General features: G+C 37.4%; 2 protein-coding genes across 2 annotated transcripts in view; both read left to right on the forward strand.

Annotated features, from left to right (window-relative positions):
• Positions 1-201: 201 nt before the first annotated feature.
• Positions 202-10,487, forward strand: noxa1 (NADPH oxidase activator 1). The gene is made up of 16 exons (XM_039658226.2): positions 202-355; positions 577-767; positions 1,410-1,492; positions 1,723-1,831; positions 2,850-2,984; positions 3,196-3,303; positions 4,135-4,194; positions 4,283-4,320; positions 4,401-4,539; positions 5,059-5,127; positions 5,549-5,627; positions 5,894-5,973; positions 7,119-7,273; positions 7,422-7,527; positions 7,839-7,962; positions 8,070-10,487. Exons 2-16 carry the CDS (start codon positions 594-596, stop codon positions 8,174-8,176), a joined length of 1,566 nt encoding a protein of 521 aa, XP_039514160.2. The 5' UTR covers positions 202-355; positions 577-593; the 3' UTR covers positions 8,177-10,487.
• Positions 10,488-12,469: 1,982 nt separating this feature from the next.
• The window catches only part of whrnb (whirlin b), a 51,520-nt gene continuing 42,803 nt past the window's right edge, over positions 12,470-21,186 (forward strand). The window contains exon 1 of the mRNA XM_039659785.2: positions 12,470-13,976. Coding sequence (XP_039515719.2) covers positions 13,248-13,976 — 729 coding nt within the window. The 5' untranslated portion in view covers positions 12,470-13,247. The remainder of the gene's footprint in view (positions 13,977-21,186) is intronic.

Below are 21,186 nucleotides of genomic sequence, written 5' to 3' on the forward strand. Positions count from 1 at the left end.
AATTGATTTCTGGTAGTGTACTCTTGGCCAGACCAACTTTAGTGTGTGCACACTGCGCAGTGTCTTTCTATTTCCTTGACTTACTCAACAGCTCATTCTTTAATTGAACCATTGTGTACGTGACCTACTTGCAACTCAACAAGTCTCTCTCTCTCACTTATTGGAATGCAGGACTTCCTGATGGCATGGAAAGAGGGCGGGAACCACAACCGTGTGTCACACTACAAATATCACTTCCCTGTGAGTCAACTGAGTTCTGGCTTACAGCTGTTCAGGAGCAGCACTCTCATTCATGATCGATCACTTCTAGATTTCCAGAAGTTCCAGACTTATCTCTATTGGTTTCTTTGCAGTGGTAAGTATCGGTCTTTGTACTAGTATTGGGTTTTGCTTTTATGATTTTATTGTCTTAAAACAACCTGTTTAGTCTCACCTGTAGGCCTACTTGTAGGCAGGTGTCAGATTTTTTTTGTTCCAAGCTATTTGTGAGCAAAATTGGCTGTTTTCTCAGTAAAGCCATTAATGTCTATTTTAATTAATATTTAAATTTTAATAAATAACATTTGATCCTATTAGTTTTGTTCTAGAGGGCCATGCTGTACATAGAGTTGATCAGGCTGTGGGATGAGGCTGTACAGGCAATAGACAGCCGGGACTGGCAGGGCGCTCTCACTAAACTCAACCAGATCACAGAACACAACTGTCGCACTATGTTTGTGGTAGCGTCGACACACATCGCCCTGGGTCAAGTGGATTTGGCCATCAAGGTACAACCACAATCTTGGTACTTAAACATAAGAAATGATAGAAATGTAGGAAATTGGAAATGATACTCCATTACAGTTGTCTTAAGTTGTTAAATAGCATTTATAGATTTAGTTCAGGGGTTTTCAGTCTTCTAGATGCCTATGATCCCCAAATATAATTATCCTTGTGCAAGGGATCCTCATCCTAAAAATATATTAAGGATGTACTGTTTAAAAGCGATGTATTTGTATGTATAAAGACCCAAATTGACTGTGAAAATTAATTATATAAATGTGTAAAATATTATTTGGAAAACAGTTAGGTGTTGTATATGTCATTATAATTATTATATAAAAATAAATAAAATATATCCATTGATATATTTTATTACATTTCTTTAAATTACATTTCTTTATTTAATTATTTCAATATTATTATTATTTTATTTTTTCACTGTTTTCTTCGGCTCTTTTGACCCTTGTACTTGCTTTTCGCCCCCCCCCCTGGGGGTCCCCAGACCCCTGTTTAAAAGCCCATTTGTTAATATTTATATATTAATATATAATTAGTTAATGATATTTAACGTCAGCAAAAGATAATAAGGAAATTCTTGATTTTAGGACATTTTGAGATGTCTTAAAATATCATATGATACCTTTTAGGCTCTCGACCAGGCAATCGCAAAGGATTGCTGTCTTGCTGTGGGATTTTTTCAGAGGTCTGCTGTTCATATGATGGCAAACAGGTGAGAAATATTCTGTTTTTATACTGTAGATCTCTTTGAATGAGTAGACCAGTCTGTCTGGTAATTCGCAGTGTGATGCAACACAAACATTGACTTCTTTTGTTTAAAGGTGATGTTCTGGACAGTTGATACACTTTCATCTGAAACTGCCTCTTTGTTCTCTTGCTTTCTCCATTTCTCATTGTCTTTCTCTTGTTTTTCTTTATTTATGTCACCTTTTCTAATGCCAGACTGGAGGAAGCATTGTCTGATTGTATATGGGCTCAGAAATACATGAGGGAAAACCCTGTCATTGACTACAAACAGCTGGGTCTTCGCTATAAACTGTACACCTGGCAGGTCAGAAAATAAGCATATTTCTGCCTGATTGTGGGGAGGAAAGTAAAAAAAAATCTATAAAAGTATTATTGTCTGGATTTAGTGTGCATGTTTTATTTGGTAGCATTTCAATTCGGGAAATTGTTGACATTTTCTGTCTCCCCTTGTGTCAACTCTGCCATTAAACATGAACTTTAGTGGAGTTCACCTGCACAGATAGCTACCACAAGGCCTCTTTGATGGCTGAGTGAAAAAACTCCACAGTTATGCAATGTTAAATGCCAGGCTGAAAAATGATAAGACATCCAGAATTCCTCAGGATAGCCTGGACAGATGAAGCAACCTTTCTGTTCCTCAAATTCATATTAGTTATAAAACAGAAGAGTTTCATAGAGGCAATGTGTGACCACCACCACATTTAAAAGTTGGACAATTTGTCTATCTTTAGAGCCTTTTTTCAAAATTTAAAATTCCATCAAATTAAACTGAATATATTATTTATATTATGAACTTTTTTTCTCACTATAAAAAAACTACAGATTTTTTTTTTTTTTTTTTTTTTTTGGAAACAGTCTTAATGAAACAAGGGAATAAACCATGTAGTTTATGTAATTCATATTCATAAAACAATGAAAAAATATTTAAATTTAAGTTTGAGATTTTAAAAAATGTTTGATTTAAACTTAATTTGTTTTTAAAAAATGTGTTTTTTTTTTTTAACTTAATTCATAATATGACTAGTAAGTAAGGATTATTCAATTCAGTTTGATGGAATTTTACTATTACAGTAATTAAAATGCATAAATCTTGAAAAAAGGCTTAATTACTTTGATTTTCTTAAGAAATCATTCTAATATGCTGATCTGGTACTTATCAAGTGTCTTTTGATGAATTTAATCCATCCTTTCTGAATAAAAGTGTTTAAAAATATTCTTACTGACCCCACATTTTGAACAGTATAGTGTATAATATTTTGATGTCGTATTGATATGATATAATGCAGGGTGCATACAACTTGTGTGGGTTTGTTTACTTCTAGGTTCTTTATAATGCAGCAGCCATTCATTCTAGACTGCAACAATGGGACAAAGCCAGGGACATTTTACAGGCGGCCTCACAGGAGAGAGGAGCCGGCCGAAGCAGCCTAATAGACACAGCTCTAGAGGCCATTTCGGTAAGATCTATGTGATACTAATATTCAGAAAATGCAAAGAGAAGGCTTAAAAGCTATTTCATAGTGCAAGACATCCACCACTACATTTTCATTGCCTTTTACTGATAATGTATCACTGGACACAGTGGTTTGTAACAATCTCTGAAGTCTGTTTTCAGAGAACAACACTCCACTAAATGTAATTTATTGTTTCTATGCAATTTATTCCCAGAGGAGAGAGGCTTTAGAGCCTCTCCTGGTGCCCGAGGGTGAAGTGTTCCGTCCCAGGAAACAGGAAGTAGATCAGCTTAAACCGAGGGACTTCTTGGGTGAAGCAAAGGTGACTCACATCTTCACGCTGTACTGCAGCTTTAATAACTGTTTGGAAATTAACTACACAATACACTTCACTAATCCAATAATAGTAAAGTACACAACTTTTTAAAAATGGACAAACCTAAATGTGAAATGTCAAATATTACAGACAAATAAATTGTAATGACATGTATGCAGTACTTTAAAAAGGCAAACTGTTAATGTTTCAAGTTGCATGAAGTCAGTGGGACTCAGCCTTTTTCACTCCCGCTCTCCCAATTGTCCTCAACATTATTCAAAGACATGACTTTTCCAGTTGTTTAGGATTTACTGGATGGATGTGGAGGAAGGATGAGGATTTTTCACCCTCAATTTCTACCTGATAAAATATTTTTTGATCTTGGCATAACAAAAACTCATTATATATTCAGAGAATGCACAAAAATGCAATGAGTTTTATTAATGATATTTATAAAAAAACAAAAAAACAAAAAAAAAAAAAAACGAGGAGGTGAAATAAAATAAGAAATATCTTGTTTTCCCCCCAGTTTATTTGAATGCTTAATTTGTCTTTATTTCAAATAATTGTAACTTAGAAGTTTGCTGAGGCCCCCTAGTGGTTGCAATCCCTCTGGCTGAAAACAGTTGAAAATCTGTTAAAAATATAGAAAATATTTTAATACATGTAAGAACTTAAAAGCCACCCAAAAAAGAATGCATCTGCAGGTCTCCCCTGTTCATTTGATTTTAAAAAAAAAAGTCTGTAATTATAAACATTATAATTCTGCACTAAAAGCACTATAGGCTACAATAAATTTGACAAATGTTCACTGAAACAAAACTCTTCTTCTCTCAGGTCATTACTTCTTTGATTCCAAACGATGACTTCAGGGGCTTTGATCCTCTCAGACCACAGGTAAAGTTACCACCTGTGATGCTACAACCTCAACATTTTGTCTTTTTGTTTCTAAACTTAACTCCACTGATAATGTATGTTCCTGCAGAAACCAGGGTACTATGAGCCAAAGGTAGTCGACGGCCAGTAAGTATTCAATATTTACAGACTGTTACAAGACCAGCTTAATACACGGAGATAATATATGATGTATAATTCCTGCATAGGGACTCTCGTTACATGGTAATGAAGAGTGCTTATGTGGCAAAAGGGGCAGGGGAGCTAACAGTGCCTGCTGGAGCAGAAGTGTTTGTGTATAGTGACGACGACAAGGACGGGCTGGCAGTAGTCATTTATGATGGAAAGGTGGGATACTCTTTCTTTCTTGATGTGAAGGATGATTACTGAGGATTTGTATTGAAATGGAGGCACATTGAATGTTTGTCCTCTATGACAATCTGCTTAAGTTGTGACATAAGGCTGTTTCCAGGTCCAAGCTTACTTGTTTACGTTGGGAATCTCATCTCAACACTAATTTAAAATGACTATCATATTTAAGCAAAGCGTTTTAAAACTGTTTAAAATGGTGTACTACACAACATTCTCCGGGCTCACAATGTCCTGGACACCTATATTTTAACGATTTATAAAAGATGAATCATCAGAGATCAGAGATACTACTTTTTTCAGTAGTATTAGAGCACATGGTCTCCTGAAAACAGGTCAGACTTAACAAGCGGATATTCTTGCTTTTATATTTCTGACATTCACAAAAGCTGTTTGAGTGGCAACATCAAATGTGATTTAAAACTGAGAACAAAATATAGAATAACACCTGGCCTATTTCTTTTTTTTTTCTTTTTTTTTTTTACTTTTAAATGTCAGAGAGGTCTGGTTCCCAATTTCCTGCTTGAACCGATGGGCAAGAAAAACAAGGGTAAAGTCAAGCGAATTGTAAGTGTTTTACTTTTTAACCTCCTCGTATGACCTATTCCATTTCTCACAGTTTGTTCTTTATGGGTTATAATAGGGTTCTGTTATTTGCCCTGGCTCATCTATCCTTTCTCATAGACATGTTGAGCTTGATGTAAAATGCTGAACTTTATGAATGCAGACATCTGTTTAATTCTAGCTGAAAATGTGTTTACACACTCTACAATTTCCTCTTTGTCACTTTCATGTCGTTCTAAAGGAAAGCAGCATTCATGAAAATAGACTTGTAAAAGTTATAGCCTCTTCTCCCAGAGATGTGATGTTGTAGTGCATACTGTAGGAGCAGCGACCTTGTTCTTCAGCATCTGATGTACAATATATGAATTAAAGTTGTTCTAGGCAGTAACATACTGAGTGCTTTTCTCTGCATTTTACTTGGAAGGAACTCGCCAATGGCATCCCACATCCACCAGCCCTAAAACCCCCAAATCGACCCCAATGTCCATCTCAACGTTCACTAGGTACAGAAAATGTTTTCTGAAAAAGCAAACGCATTGAAACTGAAACTGTTTGTCAATAACGAAAGTTGTTTTTATTATTATAGAATTATTATAAAATATATGTCATTATACAAAATAAAGAAAGACAATATAATTTTCAAAACTTTTCCAATATCTAGAAAAAGGTTGTGATAAAATAATAGTCTCTTCTTCAACTGTCCTAAATATAAATTAAATGATTGTACCAGTATTTGGAAGAAATGCAAGTTTCATCCTCTCTTCTGTAGAGTTGCACCCCTCCTGTGCCTGTGATACCCACGCATCTCCACCAACGACCAGCAACTCCAGCAACATCCCTACGCAGCAGGTGAGTAATAAAACACTTGAAAAAGAATGCTCCCCTTTTAGCAGGACAAAACAGCCATCCCTTTAGCAAATACAGTAACTCCAACGTTTTATTTCAACCACATAATCAGTTTTTGTCACTGATTTTCCACCAATAATTAGAAGCTAATTCAAATGATTTACATTCATTAAAAATGAACAGATTTGTGGTCTGTAAACATGGGTTTTTCATACTTTAACATTTGGTGCCCCCTAATCTTGAACATTTGGTTAGATCCTCAGTGCTCATATCTTATATACTTCTACAAATTGGTTGTATCTCCTAGTTCGATTTGTCAAGCCAGAAAGAAAAAGCATTTCTGACAGTATCATGTACTGTAGATGGAAATAGAAGCAGAGCATGATTAATGCAGTGGCCGTCATGGTTGATCTTTTGTGTGAGATGAGATCTTTTGAATGAGTTTTGTGACTCAGACAAGAAGTGGAGTGGAGTGTTGAGGCAGAAGGCCTTGATTTGGCCTGATTCAGTCAGAAATACACCCAAGGGAGCAAAAGAACGCTGACAATTTAGAGGGGAGACTATTTAAGGCCACTGCCTGGTAGAGAAACCCGATTACCTTATAACAAAACTTGCATTTTGCAATGGAAAAGGGGAACTCTGAGAGGTGGGGGAGGAAAGAAAAACTTTCCTTTTTCTATCATTTTCATGTTCTTTGTATTATACCTTCAATCGCTTGGCTGATACTTATGATGTTAAAAGTAGGGCTGTGCAAAAATTAATTGCGATTAATCGCATCCAAAATAAAAGTCTGTGTTTACATAATATATTTGTGTGTGCTGTATATAATTATTTTGTATAATGCATGTATATATTTAAGAAAATGTGTTATTCATCTATAAAATATTTATATAATATAGATTATGTATTTATTTATATATACAGAATTTAAGCGCAAATAATTCTTAAATATATACATGCATGCATAGGTATTTATATATACAAAATAATTATATACAGCACACACAAATATATTATGTAAACACAGATTTTTATTTTGGATGCGATTAATCGCAATTAATTTTTGCACAGCCCTAGTTAAAAGCAAAAATCTGATTCAGATGTACTGTATCTCTGTAACCTCAGATGTGACCCCCATTTTGTTTCAGGCCCAAACCTCACCCCAGGACTCTGGATCAGTCATAGTCAAGGTGCACTATACATGCACCATGGCTCTGAGAGTCCCTTTAGATACTCCTTTCCGGGATCTGCAAGAGAAAATCGCACAGAAATTAGGACAGCCCGTGACGAACATTCGCCTCAGGTAATATTGCAAACCTGCAGTCTGGCTGACCTGCTTTTTGTTGCCATAAATTCCCAGCATTAAAGTATGTTAGAACTCTGGTCAAATGTATTTCATTGAAAAATCCCCTCACCATCCTTAACGCATAATATTATACTTCCTCACACAGACACAGAAGGCATGGCACCAGAGTACTAAGGCCACTAAATGGTGACGATGGACTGGATAGCTTAGAGGGTGTGGCTGATTCAGGACGTGCCGAAATCTGGTGTCAGGTAACCTTACGAATTACCATTTTTTGGATTGACAGCTCTCAATACAGCCTGTTAAAGGGGATTAATTGTGGACCACAATTGTTTTCTAAAAGGTTCCTCATCCTCACTGCTGTCTGCAGTTGGTCATATTGTGTCACCCAAAATTTCACACAAATGGTTGAGTTAGTGTCTATGTTTAAACAGAGCAGATTTTGATAGCACCAAATAGTGCTTACACTATTTTAGGAAAATTTCTATTAAAAATGGATGTTACACCAATTTAGCATTTTTAATATTTGGCAACTTTCTTTTTCCCCCCGTCTCGTCTCAAGACTGAGGACCCTCTGGCCAACAGGACCATTCTTTATCAGATGGTGGCACTATATGACTACATTGCACAAGGCCCAGAGGATTTGGAATTCAGTGAAGGTGACACAATTGACATCCTCAGTGAAGGTATGTAAACACAGGGGTGTCTTTTCTTTATTATTAGAGAATTTTAATTTCTTTTGCAGATCAGTGTTGGGGTAATAAAAGTATTTTATTCCCTCTCCATTTTGCAGTGAATGAGGAATGGCTAGAAGGGCACATTGCTGGAAAAATCGGCATCTTCCCTAGAAGTTTTGCTCATCGGGATACAGAGAGCATCAGTGGGGCATCAACAGATTGACACAGCCTGTAAACATCTTCAGTGGCCATATTAGCATTCAATCATTAAAGGGATACTTCACTTTTTTTGGAAATAGGCTCATTATAAGTCCCCCAGAGTTAAACTGTTGAGTTACCATTTTTGAATCCATTCAGCCTATTTTTTTTTATATTTTGAAGAATATCAGTAACCAGACAGTTTCTGGTCTCATTGACTTCCATAGTAGGATAAAAATATATATACTATGGAAGTCAATGGGATCAGAAACTGACTGGTTACTGATATTCTTCTACATATCAGAAAATTGGCTGAATGGATTCAAAAACGGTAAAACTTAACAGTTTAACTCTGGGGGAGTTGTAAAATGAGCCTATTTCCAAAAAAAAGTGAAGTATCCCTTTAAGAACTTTCTTATGTGCAGCGACAGTACAGAGGCATCCATCTGCCGAAATTAATGACAGTATTTATCAGAAGTTTTATTTTCTTTATACCGAATTGTGCCTTCTCTTTACTGTTGTTTCTATGAACAAGATCACAATAACTTTTGAGCATAGATTTTGAAAGATTAAATCAAATTAATGTATCCCAACCATTATTTTTTATGTTCCAAAGGTATTTAAAAAAGAATTTTCCATTATGACATTTTCCATGATTTATTTTTCCATTTACTTAATGAAATTACTGTTTGCTTTTTAACAGGAAAAAAAATAATATAATTTGGGAATTTAGCTGTCTAAAATATATGTATATTGGGACTGCCGCCTGTGTGAATTTAACGCCAAACTGGAAACTCTTGGCTTTCTCTACAGAGCGAGTTCATTTAATATTAATAGAAAAGAGAGAATTTATGGTACTTTTTAAGATCACAAAACAGGTCGGCTAGAGGCCAAATCCAAAGTTTAAAATAGTGCTCCATAGGATGTCAGTTTACAGTACATCATTAGCACCCACCTCTTATTAGCTGAAACGGTATCTACAGTATCATACAAGCTGAACAGCAGTATACACTATACAATATAGACTGCTGTTCAGACTTGGTCATATGTCATAAAATGGCTCTTAAATCCCCCTGTCCTGTAGTGAGAGCTGAATACACCTCAGCAAGGTTTCCGTAATGCAGTGTAATGGCGTGGTGTGCTCTGTCAGACTGTGCACTGGGGCATGACACTGCAGCAGCACACGATCCCTCTGCTCTTTTATATTGCTGTAATTATGAGTTTGGCAGAGCCCAGCGTGACGAACATTTCCCTCCATTCCCATTAAGAATCCTGCTATTAATCAAAGCCGTTCCGCATTCTGACTCAACATTTACTGATCAGTTCTTCCCCCCTCTACATTCTTTACCTTTTATTTTTGATTGGTTTATATAGTATTTGTTGAAGAGTGGAAATTTGTGTTGCATTTATGAGCTGTTGTAAAAGACACTGAATAAGTGTCAGGAAGTTATTAAGTTTGAGCAGTGTGGAAATGATATTCTGTCTGTTTTTTTATAGGGGATGTAAGTGAACTGTATTTTGGTCTTTACGTAGTGCAGCCAACGACAGTAATTGAATGGATTGTTGTAAAAGTTATTCGTTTATTCAGTGCATCATTCGCTCGGTACTCATAAGATTATTTGGAACTCTTTATCCAGAAAGTGGAGAGCATAAACCTACCAACTGTGGTGGTGCATGGAGAAATCTGGATTCTTGGATTTAAGTCAAGAGAACAGGAATTACTGAAATTAGGTTAAACCATCCTAACCACAGCTTTATCAGATCACTCTCTCAAACATGTGTACATGTCGAGAGAAAGATAGGAAAGACAAAGATGCCTAGTATTTTAGCACCTAATTGGATTACTTTTGAGTCTGTATTATGTGTGACTTACAGCTGAGGTGTTATACACTCTTCTGCAATGCATAAAGATCAGTGAGCATCTCTATTGTCTCATTTAGGCCCATTAATTGTTCATTAATTTCTGCCACCATGCTCTGATGCCAAGAGCTGTAATTGCAAATTAACAATGAATTTGACTCCTTTGCTCCAATGCGCCACCATTGTAAATTGCTTTATAATCAGTGGGTTGAAGAAGAACCAGAATGATGAAGGAAGTTTAGCTGAGAGAGTTTATAAATTTGTTTAGTCTCGTTTAGATCTTAAATGTACCTTTTTAAATCACTCATTTTGCGACTGATGCGATTGTAATTGATATGTTTTAATTAATAGTACTCATTCTCTAATTTTATTATGCTGCACTCTTTGTATCATTTGAATTATTGTTTTATTTATGAACGGTCAATTATCTTATTATGAAATATTCCAGTATTTATTAAATAGATTTTTGAAAATTACCTTTCATGTTGTGTGTAATATAGCTCTAAGTGAATGGAAACATCCTGCAAAGTTTTAAATCTAAAAGTGAAACATATATAAAGTGATTGTCTTTCAAAAGTAAGAGTCGACTCTGAGTCAATAAAAGTGAATCGTTTTTCAAACGAGTCACGAGCCACGAAACAAACTTGAACCTCCTCAAACGCTCCAGGTGATTCCTGTGGATACTGGATAGCATAGCATCATGTCGAGAAGTCGCTGGGATCTCCAATGTGAAGGTATAAAGCCATTTTTTTAATGCCCAAGCATGAGCATGTGAGCATCGGTGGTTAAAATGAATCTTTACCACGGTATCAGCAGGATAATCCTATAAACTTTTGCGGTGTTGCTTTTATTTTACTGACGACTGCTTCTCAAATCTCAGAGTTAAACGCAGGATTCGCAAACCACTGCTCTTGAAAGATGGCGTTCAAAATACATAGTTTTGACTTTTATATTATGTAGGCCTCCTGCTAACTGAACTCTAGTTCTCTTTTCTGATGATGTGTTGTTTACCGACGCGACCTGTCACTCACATGATATCACAGTAACATAGAGCACGGTAATAGCAAACCACAAATGTCCAATCAAATCCCGCCAATCTTTTTTCTTGTTCCAGATGCGTTTTACTTGGTTATATGTAACAAACAAGGAACATAAGGAAGAAAAGATGATTGCAACTTCCGTTTCATGCTAGTTTGAATGTACAGCCATCCTGTAAATTTGTGCCAGACTGCCCAAAGTGCTATGCACTTTTTAAAAGTATCTCAAGTAAACACCGTTTTTAAAAGGTGTGATGTATAAATAAAGCACTTAGTTACATTGAAAATTAATTGGGTCAATGCAGACATAGACTTGAAAAGGATGAGGTTAATTAAAGCCTTAAAGGGAGCAGCAGTTTGTCCATATAAGATTATTAACAGCTCTCAGACTGTGGTTTGTGTAGGCTACTGCAGGTAGTGGATGTCTGCTGACAGGCCTTTTTAATTCCTCTTTATGAGCTTAGAGGATGACACGTGTGTTAAACTGAGCTTCACTGCAGCTGAAATCCAAAGTCTGGCCTAAAACCTTGCTGGTTGTCTTTTTAGCACATCCGACAGCATAGAAACAATATAATAAGGATAATTAAAACAATTAATGGACTGCATTGAGTGTACAGTATGGATTATGCAGCTTTTCTCAGCAGATGCATTATCTGACACAGCATCTGTGAGAGTTGGGTTTTCACAACACCAAGCAGAGCTGCAGTTTAAGATGCGATATTACTCTCTGCACATACACAAAGGATCAGAGAGCTTGTATAAATGGAGCAAAATGAGGCACACACATATCCAAACACTGCCCTCGTTTTGTAAATCTGCTCAAAACAGCTTCCGCTACCTCCTCTTAGCTTGGGATAATCAACTGAAAGATTGAAATGTAACCGGGTCTTTAAATTTTCGTCTGATCTGAGATTTTTTTGAAGTGTTCCAAATGAAAATGTCAATCAGAATCAAATTTATTTTCCGCTAATTATTACTGAAAACATTTATTCAGGTCAATATGTTTTTCTTGCATTTAATGGCTCTCTGAAATACTTGATTTATTTTGATTGTACATTTTTGATCTCTAAAAGGAATGTTTGCACCATTGCTCTTGGCACCATACTGGCACAACTTTCACGTTTAATAGCAGATTGATTATAATGCATAAATTATAATATATAATGCATATTAAATTTTACTTGTTGCCTAGCAAAGGACTATGTTTCTGAGAAGAAACTTAAGGTTAATCTACAAGATAATGGATTCATTACAGCTGAAATCAGCATGCTTTATTTATTCAGTTATTTAGTAGTTAGTTTTGCATCGAAATAACAGGGACAATGGATAGCCAGTAGGCTACTGATTGTCCTGAGTTTTATTTTGCAATACTGACAGACTGGCTGACAGATCTGCCTATAGAACATATGTAAAGTACAGAGATCAAGTTCGACTGTTTCCCCTGTAAGAAACACTTGCCATTACGAACTTTTACGTTATGGCCCTAAGTGCGCAATGCTCTTTGGAAACGACTTTTCAATTGATAAACGTCAATAGCCCGGAGGACCTTGAGCATTAAAAATAGCTCTCGCGCACGAAAGATGTGGTTTTGTTTGTCCAAATGCGTTCCTAGTTATTTGTTCCTAAGCAACAGAGGCGCATCGCGCTTGCGTCATTTCCTCCGGAGCGCCTGTGTCGGTATCTCACAACGGACTCAGTAGTAGCGACAAGAAATCCGAGCGAGCCACACTGACCACCTGCGCTCCTCTTTTTAGCACGGCTGCCAAACTTGAAACGTTCGTGCTGTTTTTTCTTTTCTTTCTCGTTTCAGGACGTCTCAACGCCCGTTTCTTTTCGCATAATGTGTTACCCAAAGGATTAAAGTCACTCTTACGGACGTCAAATCCTCGCGGGACTTAATTAGGGTTTGTTGTTTTTCTCTGGAAGAACTGTGGACTTTTTCCACTATAGCTTTTAAACAAATTTCGTTCATGATCAAAAGTTTCAAAACTCTATTGCTCTAATTATTCTGCCATTTTACTGTATCGTTGTTATTTTGAGCGCGCGCTCTCAAACGAGGATTTAACTCAGCATGACACGTACCACCACAGGTTTAACGCGCGAATCGCGCTGCAATTCGGTTTTTAACAAGAGACACTGACCGTGCTCCGTTCCTAATGCCTGATGTGAAATCTCCCTGTGTTTTTGAGGTGTCTGAGAATGAGCACGGATCTGGAGCGCGCTTCTCTCAAGTCGGGCGCGAACTCGCTGGGCTCCGGTGGCCGCGCGCTCTCCGTTAACGTCAAGAAGTTGCACAACGCGCTCAACGTGCTGCTCAACGACTACGAAAGGGAGCAGTTCATCCACTGCCTCAACATTTACCACGCCAAGCGCAATGTATTCGATCTCGTGCAGACTCTTAAAGTCATTCTCAACACACCCAACAAGCGCCAACTTTTACCCATGCTGCGCCTGGTCATACCCCGGTCGGACCAGCTGCTGTTCGACCAGTACACGTCGGAAGGGCTTTATCTGAAAACGGATCTGCTGACAGGCAGTATCAAGCACGAGTGCTCGGAAGACATCAGCAGCACAAACGCGCATGCAGGAGCATCTCCGGTGCACTTTCTGCGCGAGTACGAGCAGGCCGGTCCCAGTCATGGACCTGTGCGCGCGGCTCCTGTTTTCAGCACCACAGTTGAGGGGACAGCGCCGGTGCTGATGCAGGAAGCGCCTGATGAAATCCGCCAAGTTACGCTGAAAAGGAGCAAGAGCCACGAAGGGCTAGGATTCAGCATACGGGGTGGGTCAGAGCATCGAGTTGGCATCTATGTATCTTTGGTGGAGCCGGGATCATCCGCTGAGAGAGAGGGGCTGAGAGTTGGAGACCAGATCATGAAAGTCAATAACATGGTGTTTGACCGAGTTACTCACGGAGAGGCAGTCAAGGTGATGTGTCTTCTCTATGTTTGTGTGTTTGGGCACTGTATTTAAACATTCCCCGTCCCTTAAACTTCTTACGTGGATCTGTTGTGAGAAATTCTTTCAATGTAAAAATAAAAAGACACTTGATGTACCATGTTGTGTTTATCAGACTGCCACACGCCGCTGAAAACGTCTATAAGACGTACAGTATAGGACCCTTATCAAAAGGGACAGTTCTCTGATAAGTTACTGCAACAACTCTAAAAATTGTAAATGATTCCTCCAGTAAACCCATAATAAGTGAAGGGTTTTTGATCCACTTGAGATTTTTGGTCATTCACAGGTTTCAATTTCTGGTATCACGAAAAGACAAACATACAGCCTTTTAAAGCAAGGTAAATTAAGAGTACCAAAAAAAAAAAACCCTGGAAATTAAATAAATATGTGCACTGCACACAACCAAAAAGAGTCACTCACAGTAAAATAAAGGACATAAAAGAAAATTAAGTAAAAGAGTGATAGGAGCAGGTATGCAAAAATGACTAATGTGACTAATATGTACAGATGGTTTGACAACCCTGACATAGTCCTATTAAATGATTCAATATATTATCATTTCAGTTTAACAATGCAAATTCTAAATATCCTTGTGTACGCATTGCCCTGGTTGTTCACTGGATCATCATTCATTGTGGCAGTCTGTGGAACCCCAATTGGTGCTTTAAGTATCTTTTTTTATTTTTACAGTGTTGACTCTATTTTGTACCAAACATTCCAATTTGCTTCCCCTTCCCTCCTCTGATCCTGTAAAGTCCTTTACCAGTGTCATAGCCCTGCAGAAAAACCTTTGGCCGCAGTCCCAGTCAGAGTTACTGGCTTTAGCAGTGCTAAAATCAATTTTTTATTTATTTTGCCCACTTAATTACACAGGACTGAGCACTAACGTTTGGCCTCAACCCCAAACTGGCCACTGGCAGGGTGATAGACAAAATCTCATTTGCTCTCTTCTCCTCACATGGTCTTAATCTTGACCCTTTTTTTTTTGCTCTCATTCCCTGTGTGTCCAAATGTAAAATCAGAAAATTGGATAATTGACTCAAACTACACCACTAGAGCTGGTGCTGGTCTCAGGCTTTGTGAAAATAATTGGAGGTATTGGTGTTCGAACAACTGTAATGTCCAGTTAGACATATGCTGAAATTTGCCTGTGGTGGAATCTCTTATCATTCATTTCTAATTTTAGTTCTAGATTTGAGAGTTAAATCATTGGTTACATAACAATTGATGCTTGTACAGATGAAGAGCAATGACAGGCAGCCAACTCACTCTTACTTTCCTCTCCTCTTTGCTTTCTCTCTCTCTCTCTCTTTTTGACTATTTGTGTGGGCAGGCTTATTCTCTGTTTTTTTCTTTTTTTAAAATCTTTTCAGCAATAACGTTAGACTGCTAAGGGAAGTGTGTCTTTTGAATCATCCTTGCTTTGTTGTACTGCCTGTCGCAATCTTGTTTGCCTGTCAGAATTGAATCCACAAGCAAAAAAAGCACAGAAAAAAACAATGTGAGTCAAATAGGCTAGTTGTATGGAAGCTAAGGGCTTGTGAAGATATATTTTGCGAGCCTCTACTTTTCTGCTACACTGAAAGCCGTCTCATGAGTGTCTCATCTCACTTTCAGATAATAAAAGAAAAATAATGTAATTTTCTGGTAGCCTGGCGAACACCAGAACCAATTCTCGTTGAGACTTGGGTCTGGGAACCACATGCACATTTTCTCGTATTTGAGGCGTGGTTTATGAATGTCCGGCGCCGTTTATTGGGTACTAAGAATGTCTATCAGATGCGCCTGTGCGTAGCTCATAGATGATCATTTCAATTAGAAAAACACAAGTATTAAGAGTTTAACATAGATGTTGAAGTTGTTATTTGCATTGGAAATTGTTTGCACTTGTACTTCACAAGGTTAAAAATGTAAAAAAAGTGTCAACAACTTTAATCGGGTACATGTACACAGCTGAAAGTTATGCTACTAAAGCGGTAGCTGTATATTGATATTGAAAAGCAACACAACATAGTGGCACTGTGACAACCACAGTAGTCTACAGGCATAATGACAATATGATGTTAATAAATACCACTTACCATTTATAAAGTTATATGGACTTCGTCGACGACGATGCCTAGCAGGTTGGTACTATACAACTCCGTGGCTAACATTTCTTGCCACTTTGCGCTCATCCAGGCCTCGGGACTGCCGAACAGAAGTTGGTATCGACAATTCTTTATTGCATTTTCTTTCTCGGGACACAGCTGAGCGGCAGATATTCCAACGTTGACCGCCTCCTGTACCTGGTCCTCCATTAGGGCGATTAATGGCAAGACAATAACGACTGGGGTCTCGCGAAGTTTAACGCCAAAAGCTGCTCTTTTTCAAAATAAACTTGCATTCTGAACTACTTAGAACAATATCTAAGGCTGCATCAAAAGGTAGCTTCGCGTCTGCTGCCATGTTGAATCCATAGAAATTAACAAACTGCTTTGGTGTGTCGCATAGATGTCGTCATCGTCTTGCTGCTCCCTTCCCGTTCTGTGATTGGTTCCTTGAATGAGGCGAAAATCTAGACCATAGTATCCAGACTGCCTTTCAGCGTGAATAAAATCGCGCTGTAGGAAGGCAGCATGGGGAAACCCAGACTAATTTTGTGGTGTTATCTTTTTGATTGTTTGGGTATTCTACATCCCATCATCGAATTTCTCAACTCACAGATTGTTTTTAATCAATCAAGTTTCTTGTGCTCATGTGAAAGTGTTTTTTTTTGTATATATATATATATATTTGCAAATGTCCCTTTAGGGGCTCCTTACAATACTAATATGTATGGCTTTCTTAATGTCTTGATTTTTAAATGTTGAACCATCAAGCTATTAACTCCAGAGATCGAGATCTTGCCGAGCACCATTTAAAGGGTTAGTTCACCCAAAAATGAAAATTAAGTCATTAATTACTCACCCCCATGCTGTACCAACCCCGTAAGACCTTCGTTCGTCTTCGGAACACAAATGAAGATATTTTTGATTAAATTTGAGAGCTGTATAACTACCACATTGGCTGCTAAGGGACTGCCTCTTGACGGCCCAGAAAGTCAATGAAGAAAATGTTTAAATATCCCAAGTGACTACCGTGGCTCAACTATATGTTTATCAAGCGACGCGAATACTTTTTGTGCGAAAAAACAAACAAAAATAACGAGTTTATTCGACTATTTCTTTTCTTCCTTGTAGGCCAGAACGAGACTTCCTATCCTTATAGATTTCCACGACGCATGCGCGAGATTTGCGATCTGCTTACACCAGCTTACACTACTTCAGATCGCAATTCTCGCGCATGCGTCGTGGAAATCTATAAGGAAGTCTCGTTCTGGCCTACAAGGAAGAAAAGAAATAGTCGAATAAACTCGTTATTTTTGTTTGTTTTTTCGCACAAAAAGTATTCACGTCGCTTGATAAACATATAGTTGAGCCACGGTAATCACTTAGGATATTTAAACATTTTCTTCATTGACTTTTTGGGCCGTCAAGAGGCAGTCCCTTAGCAGCCAATGTGGTAGTTATACAGCTCTCAAATTTAATCAAAAATATCTTCATTTGTGTTCCGAAGACGAACGAAGGTCTTACGGGGTTGGTACAGCATGGGGGTGAGTAATTAATGACTTAATTTTCATTTTTGGGTGAACTAACCCTTTAACATTTATTTTATTTTGGTTAATCGTGCAGCCCTAGCTTTTCAAAATAATTATAATTTTTAAAGCGATAGATAGTTAGTTTAGTAGCAAATGTGCTTATCCATTGGTCCAAAAGTAACAAATTATGATTTTATGAACATAACAAGACAAATTACACTTGTAAATGTTGATGTTATACCTGAATTCCAGCAGTTTTTCCAGTGCCATCTATCCACGCAAATTGCCGTAGTTCCGGTTTTCGTGCCAAGCTAATAGGGGTGTTCAGAGCCAATCCTTTTGGGATACCTGCTCTCATTTATTAATTGGATCCATTTAGCTTCCCATTAGGAGCTTAATAATTCATAAAATCGTTTAATTAAACAGACAGTGTTTAAGCTGGAGAACAAACTCATAGCTGCCTCAACTGTGAGCCTTGATTAGTTCTGACAGAGAGTTTGGCATGTGGCGAGGTGCGTCAATGAGCGGGAAACAATAAATCAAAGGATTAAATCGGCTCCAGGGATTCGTTTATTTCATTTAGTCGCTGCTTGAGTTGACTTTCCATAGCCTATACTTCGATTTAGTATGATTACTCTTAGACTCAGTAGAAGGATCACAGCCTAGCAAAAAAATACGCTTAAGTCTGTTAAGTTATCCAAATCTGAATAACTAGAGATTGATCATTTGTTTTAAAGTGATCTGCTGAATAACAGGCGATTTGACAAAGAAGTGGCAAAGTCACATTGTCTACTCTTTCTGTCGGAGTCTCACCCCTATTGACCTGCCAGTCTTAAGCAATTATTCTCAATGACAAATTGTTCCGGCAATGCAAATAATGGCGACACAGCTGCTTGTACTCCTCTGCATATTAAGCCTTATCTTGATTCCCTATATTTCTCCCTTTCTCTCGATCTCTGTCAGTAGAATTACCACTAAGCACTGAGACTTTCTGTGTCTTGTGAATAGCTAACAACCCCCCATCCCACTTTTAACACATAGTACATGAGGCCAAAACAATGTGCACTACATATTTCATGGCTCTGGAACAAATGCTCAACTGCACTGTTGCACATTGGGCATTTTATAAGAGGGAAAGTCAGAGATAATGCAATGGAGGAGAGTTTGTGGTTATGTAAGTGTCACAATAATGAAAAGCTGATTTGTTTTACCAACCACTGTAGATCATCAAAGGCAGACGTGGTGAATGGGTCAGTGAAAGATAAGATGCTTCAATTTATCAAGGCAAGAGAGATTTTTTTTTTTGTCATAGCTTGAAGGAAGAGAGTGAGAGTGATATTGAGAGGGGAGGGGCAGATGGTGATGGGAATGGAGTTTTACACAGTCCATCTGCTGCACTGTTATGGAGATTTTAAAAGGCCAAACGGATGCCGGAGGACCGATAGATGTAGTGTCAATTAGAGACCTCTTCCTCCCTCAGTTTTAGCTGAGAGGCTTCAAGAAGGAGACTTGTGTAGAGTAGACCCTCCAAGATGTTGCAAAGTGCTTTTCCTTCTTTACAAAAACTCACAATGGACCTACTGTGAGTATGAATAAATAACTTATTTCTAAATCGTGAACTTGCATGAACATTAAAGCTTGACAATGTGATAATTCTACATTATTCAAAACCACAAGCTCTTCTCATGGGACAATGGAAATGTCAAAGACTTTTGGTTAGGATTGCAACCATGTTGAAATCATAGGGAGTTTGGACCATGGGGGATTTAACCTGCTCGTTACAGTTACCTTCTTGTGGAGTTTGTAGTCATAGATTGCCTGTGAATGCACTTTTGAATGAAATAGTTGAACATTGCTCTGTCTTTCTTTCTTGTTTGCACACTTGTGTATGCTCTGTTTCTCCTTCTGCCTCTTGTTATCCCAGTGAATCCCAGAGAGAATGACTCTCACCCCATCTCACTCTGCACTCATTTAGAAATTTCACCGTTCACTCTTACTTCAATCATTGTGCTTCATTATTTTCCAATATAATTTGAAACATGTTTTGGCCAGTCTTTGCTTTTGGTAGTTAAAAATGCATATTCTTTCTTAACAGACAGTATTGATGATGAATAATTATTATGACATGTCAATGAATTTGGCTCATATTGTCCTTTGCTGATACAAACTTAGGGAGTTACTAATGTCCTATAGGAACTATTTGTGCGATAGAGAATATTTGTAGAGCTGCTGTTAAAACCTTACTGTAACACTACTAACCTTTAAGACATGGTCACCTAAAAGTCAACATTTTGTCATCATTTACTCACCTTCATGTAATTGAGTATAATTTCTTTCTTTGTACACAAAATATAAATATAAGATATTTTCCAAAATCCCTTAGCTGCTCTTTTCCATACAATGGGCCTAATTTATTAAACCATTTATAAATTTATTACACAAAATATCTGTTCTGCTCATGTTTTTATGAATGAATGAAATCATACAGTGACCAGTGACCATGTTTCTACACTGTAAAAAAAATATTGTTGGTTTAACTTAAAAAAAGTAAGTAACCTGGTTGCCTTAAAATTTTAAGTTGATTGAACTGGAAAAAGTGAGTTAATACAATGAAGGAGATTAATTTAATCATCAGAAACTCAAAATAATAAGTTATCTCAACTAAATAAATTATTAAGTTGATTTGACAAAAGAAAAAATGTTCTGATAACAAAACTTGAAAATATTTTATTATAGTGTAGCTTTGTGTGACAAACAGGGCAAAAAATAACTTTTATTCACTGATAATATTTTCCCAATCCACTCTGAAATATTAATAGTGCACAACACGTGCTTATTGATATTAAAAAAAAACATTGTTTTAATTAATTTAGCATAAATGATACAGGAGGATGTCAGGAGTTTAAGATTTTAAGATCATTTTGATTTTGTTTAATCATTTTAGAATTCACTAATTAATTCCCAAACTACTATTTGTGCAATTAGTAATAATGCAAAATGAAAAGGTGTGTCCAAGCTTTTGTCTGGTGGTGTAAATGTAGTTTATTTTAATTATTGCTTTCCAAAGTTTTATAATTAAAACTGTGGGTGTTTTATAATGACAGACTGAGAGGCATTACTCATCTGTAGCCTCACTGATGAGCTGTTCTGCTTTTTTCTAAAGCTCTAACAGAACAATTGTTCATTGTCTGAAATAAAGCACTGCAACCAGCTACCATTCGACCTCTGTCGTGACACTTGCTGCCTGTTTAAATTTCTTTCTGTTTATTTTTGCCTCACTTTGATCTCTCTCTGTTTAAGCCCCCAAAACAGCAATTACCACAGTGAGGACAGCAGTTTCATACTGATGAGTTGGTAAAGTTATCTACTATTGTTGCTGTCTGCTGGCCTTGAAAAATATTAGATCAATCTCGCTGCACGCAGACGTCTGATTCAAGGTATCAGAACGTGTCTCACTGCTGCCCTTGGAAATGACATACTACTCCATCTGTACTGAGTGCCTGTCTGTGCATATGCTGCACTGAATCATGTCAGTGAATCAACAGTGAAGCACATTTC

This window comes from Pimephales promelas, chromosome 4 (assembly GCF_988280905.1).
Source record: "Pimephales promelas chromosome 4, fPimPro1.hap1.1, whole genome shotgun sequence".
Lineage (NCBI taxonomy): Eukaryota > Metazoa > Chordata > Actinopteri > Cypriniformes > Leuciscidae > Pimephales > Pimephales promelas.